Source organism: Rhinopithecus bieti, unplaced genomic scaffold (assembly GCF_001698545.2).
Source record: "Rhinopithecus bieti isolate Rb0 unplaced genomic scaffold, ASM169854v2 scaffold_11401, whole genome shotgun sequence".
NCBI classification, from domain to species: domain Eukaryota; kingdom Metazoa; phylum Chordata; class Mammalia; order Primates; family Cercopithecidae; genus Rhinopithecus; species Rhinopithecus bieti.
The window spans coordinates 1,911,756-1,915,415 of NW_016807151.1; the positions used below are offsets into that span (position 1 = coordinate 1,911,756).

Below are 3,660 nucleotides of genomic sequence, written 5' to 3' on the forward strand. Positions count from 1 at the left end.
CCAATGGAGATTAGGGGTGCTGGAGGGTTAGGCACGCGCCCGATGGGGGCTCAGGGCGCTGGAGGGTTAGGCGCGCGCCCGATGGGGACTCAGGGGCGCTGGAGGGTTAGGCACGCGCCCGATGGGGGCTCAGGGCGCTGGAGGGTTAGGCGTGCGCCCGATGGGGACTCAGGGGCGCTGGAGGGTTAGGCGCGCTAGGTGGGGCGCGTGAGGGAGGGAGGACGTCTTCCGGGTAGAGGGTTGGGGAGGGGAGAGGCAGGAGAGGGTGCACAAGAAAGGGGCGCCACTGAGGATCTGGGCGAGGGAGGGAGGGAGAGGGAGAGGTGGAGCCCCAGTGAGCGGACAGGTTTCTGTCTCTGCGGTCTAACAGGGTCACGGAACATTTCTGTCCTAGAAAGTGTAGCGCGCAGGGCCCAGTCGTGGCTTTTGTCGTGAAAGAATATATATGATGAACACATGGTTCTGTGTGGGAGAACTGCATTTCAGTCTTCCCTCTAAAGAGTGAGGGAAGGAGGAAAAAAAAGCAAAACAGCGACAGCGAAAGGGAAACAGGGCTGTTTCTGGTTTGTTTTGTTTTGCCCTAGAAATGCGCGCTAACAGCATTCCTTTGATTGCCCTGGAGGCCGTCAGTCAGGGCCGCAGTGAAGCCTGAACTTCTTGAAGGCAGGCAAATAAGGAGCCCAGAAGCGCAGACAGCAGTTGACGTCTCAGGCCAAGTTATAATAAATAAAACCCTAGTGTCAAATCCCAGGTCCTTGAATTTTATCAGGGGAGGACAGGCCATTGTGAAAACGAGTAAGGAAAAGAAGTAGGTTTATCTTAGGACTTATATATGTTCTGAAGAGTTTTTTAAATGAGCGATTGGACGTGGTGTTTAAAGTTATGTTTATTTGTAATAACATAAAGGGAGACTGCTTCTAGTAGCCCTGATTTGTGTACTGAATAAGGCAGCACATGAACGGACAATTTTAAAAATTATAGTGGAAATTCACAAGTACAGGTCTGAACAGAGTGGAGCCGAAGCCGCCCTCTAGCAACAGGTGGGCGGCAGCTCAGAGGACCCCGTTTCCACCTGAGGCAGTGTCTCACTTGTTAGGCTCCCGCCAACAGGGAGCATAAAAGCCTGCCTCCGAAATTCTGAACATGAAGGGCCTCAGGGGCAAACAAGTGCTTCGTGAAACCCTGTTCTTCAAATTAACTTCCATCCCTCACGTATTTCCAGCCTACATCTAGTGAAAATGGCTAATGGGGTAAAGTAACATCTAAAACCTGCTTAGAGAACCGTTTTGTCTCGCTCCCACTTGCAGATGGTGTTTTTTGGCTACATGGTTTTCAGCATCCTCTTTGGCCTCCTGGCTGACAGATATGGCCGCTGGAAGGTAGGTGGGCCCTCACAGTAGCATTTGGAATTGTGTTTCGTGTATTCTTTTGGGGGCAACCTTATCGCTGTTTCTCTTTAGTAGGCATCTCCCTCCCAATACCCAAGACAGAAAATGCAGATATTCCCTCCCTAATGGAACATTCCAGGCTTATCTTCTGGACATTTTTCTCAGGGTACCTGTGCCTGCGGCTGTTCCTCTGCAGTCCAGGTGTGGAGTAAAAGGAGATGCAGGTATTATAGAGTTCTAAGAAATCTCTACCAAGGACTAAAGGAATGAAGGCCGCTAAGTGGCTCTATTTGAACTTTTAGAGATTGGGACTTAGAAGCAGTCATGGGTTGGTTAGATGCCTCCACCATGTCCAGTTTACTGTGGTGGGTTGAGAACAGATAGTGCCTCTGAGATCAGTGGGGGCACACATCTGTTCTCCATTTATCCGTAAATTCACTTCTAATGAGTTAATAAGGGGAATGGAAGAGGCCGCTTTTGCCCTTCAGAGCAGCCCTATTGGGAGGTTTTTACCTCTGGTTTTCGTTTAAGTGACTAGTCCACTGCTGCAGCAGCAAACTCAGAAGAAGCTGTTCTTTCAGGGAGACAACTACGTGCCATGAATGAATGTCCATAAAGTCTCTAGCACCCCCAGAGCACCCAAGTGGGTTCAGAGGGAGCAAGTCTCCCTTAACTTTGGGGCGAGAAAACTCACCCTCAGGCACCTATCTGAGACTAGCAGGAACTGGTCACAAATGAGAAGACAAGTCCAAATTACAATCAGTGGGAAACAGATGCAAGTTTTAAAGTCTGTGATAGAATTTTAGGACAAGATAAAGTCAAACCACTAGTGCTGGATGGCCAAGACCATAAGCCAAACCTGCTTTCATGAGGCAGAAGCAGAGAAAGCAGAAGTCCTCTGCAGAGCTATTTGCCTGAATGTCCTGTCCAGGGACAGAAATGGAAGCCCTTGCTCTTAAATGAGAGAGTTTATAAAGAAGCCCCGCAAACTCTGGACCTCAACCTAAAGGAAAGGAGAGCCAGATTCAGAAAGACTCACCCTTTTGCCCCCAGTGAAATCTCTGGAGTTAGGGGAACACAATGGGTTCGTGCAGCAAGTTCAGGAGGAGACTGTGGGTAATTGAGGGGGGGGTAAAGGGTGGTGTTGCTCTGAATCCTGCCAGCTATGCCGGAAATATTGACCTAAAGGAAGAAACAGAGGCAAAATTAATTTAAGCAGGGAGTTTATTTGGACCAAGATTGAGGATTGCAGCCCAGAAGTCATACAGTCCAGTTGCCCTGAATATATGCTACGATTAGCAGCAGTGACAACTGGGTTTTCTAAAGGAGGGGAGAAAAGAATTTGGGGGCACTTCCTAAGTTATTTACTAATAATTTACGTTGGTTCATTAAAATGGTAAGCTATCAGCTGATTCTACATCGTTCTTTGTGTCACAAAATCTAAAAACATGGAGATAATGGATGAGCGTCACATTGTGCAACTTGTGGTTAACATTTTAGGTGATGTATCAGCTAGTCTGGAAACTACAGGGAAGGTAAGAAAAACAAAATGCCTTTATACAATTACCCTGGGCATGGGTGCGGGAATGTGACTGGAGTCGCATGCTCCTCTGTCTCTGGAGCTGATAAATTCTGCATACCTCACATTCCTCAGACTGCTCTGAGCCACTTTTCTTTCTCAAGTTGATGGATGTCTGGAGTTAAAACATATTAGAATGCAGACATTTGCAGGTATAAACATAAGCAGCTACACATTTAGCTCACATTGGTTTAACTTTGAAACTAGCTACTTGCTCAAAGTCACGTATTTATTAAGATTAGACATCAAGACATAAATTATGTCTTCTGGTTACAAACCCAGGTCTGTCTTGTATTTGCTTGATTTCTGATGAAATCTTCTCTAAGCATAAACACAAATGGAGGAACCTCAAAGGAAACCCTTAATAGAATTGGCTGTATGTTTTAAAGTACAGGAAATAAATATCATAGATTCTTGTAAATTTGAAAACACAAGTATCTCAAAAAGCACAAAAAAGGCATTTTATAAAAGAAATACAGGCCAGGCGCGGTGGCTCAAGCCTGTAATCCCAGCACTTTGGGAGGCCGAGACAGGCGGATCACGAGGTCAGGAGATCGAGACCATCCTGGCTAACACGGTGAAACCCCGTCTCTACTAAAAAATACAAAAAACTAGCCGGGCGAGGTGGCGGGCGCCTATGGTCCCAGCTACTCGGGAGGCTGAGGCAGGAGAATGGCGTAAACCCGGGAGGCG

General features: G+C 47.3%; 1 protein-coding gene across 2 annotated transcripts in view; it reads left to right on the top strand.

Annotated features, from left to right (window-relative positions):
- The window catches only part of SVOPL (SVOP like), an 81,407-nt gene that overhangs the window by 14,980 nt on the left and 62,767 nt on the right, over positions 1 to 3,660 (top strand). Inside the window, exons 1-2 of one of the 2 annotated variants that reach the window (XM_017880392.1) lie at positions 225 to 232; positions 1,308 to 1,379. In XM_017880392.1, coding sequence (XP_017735881.1) covers positions 1,366 to 1,379 — 14 coding nt within the window. In that variant the 5' untranslated portion in view covers positions 225 to 232; positions 1,308 to 1,365. Of the gene's footprint in view, positions 1 to 224; positions 233 to 1,307; positions 1,380 to 3,660 lie in introns of those variants that run through there. The other variant, XM_017880391.1, reaches the window with a different exon arrangement.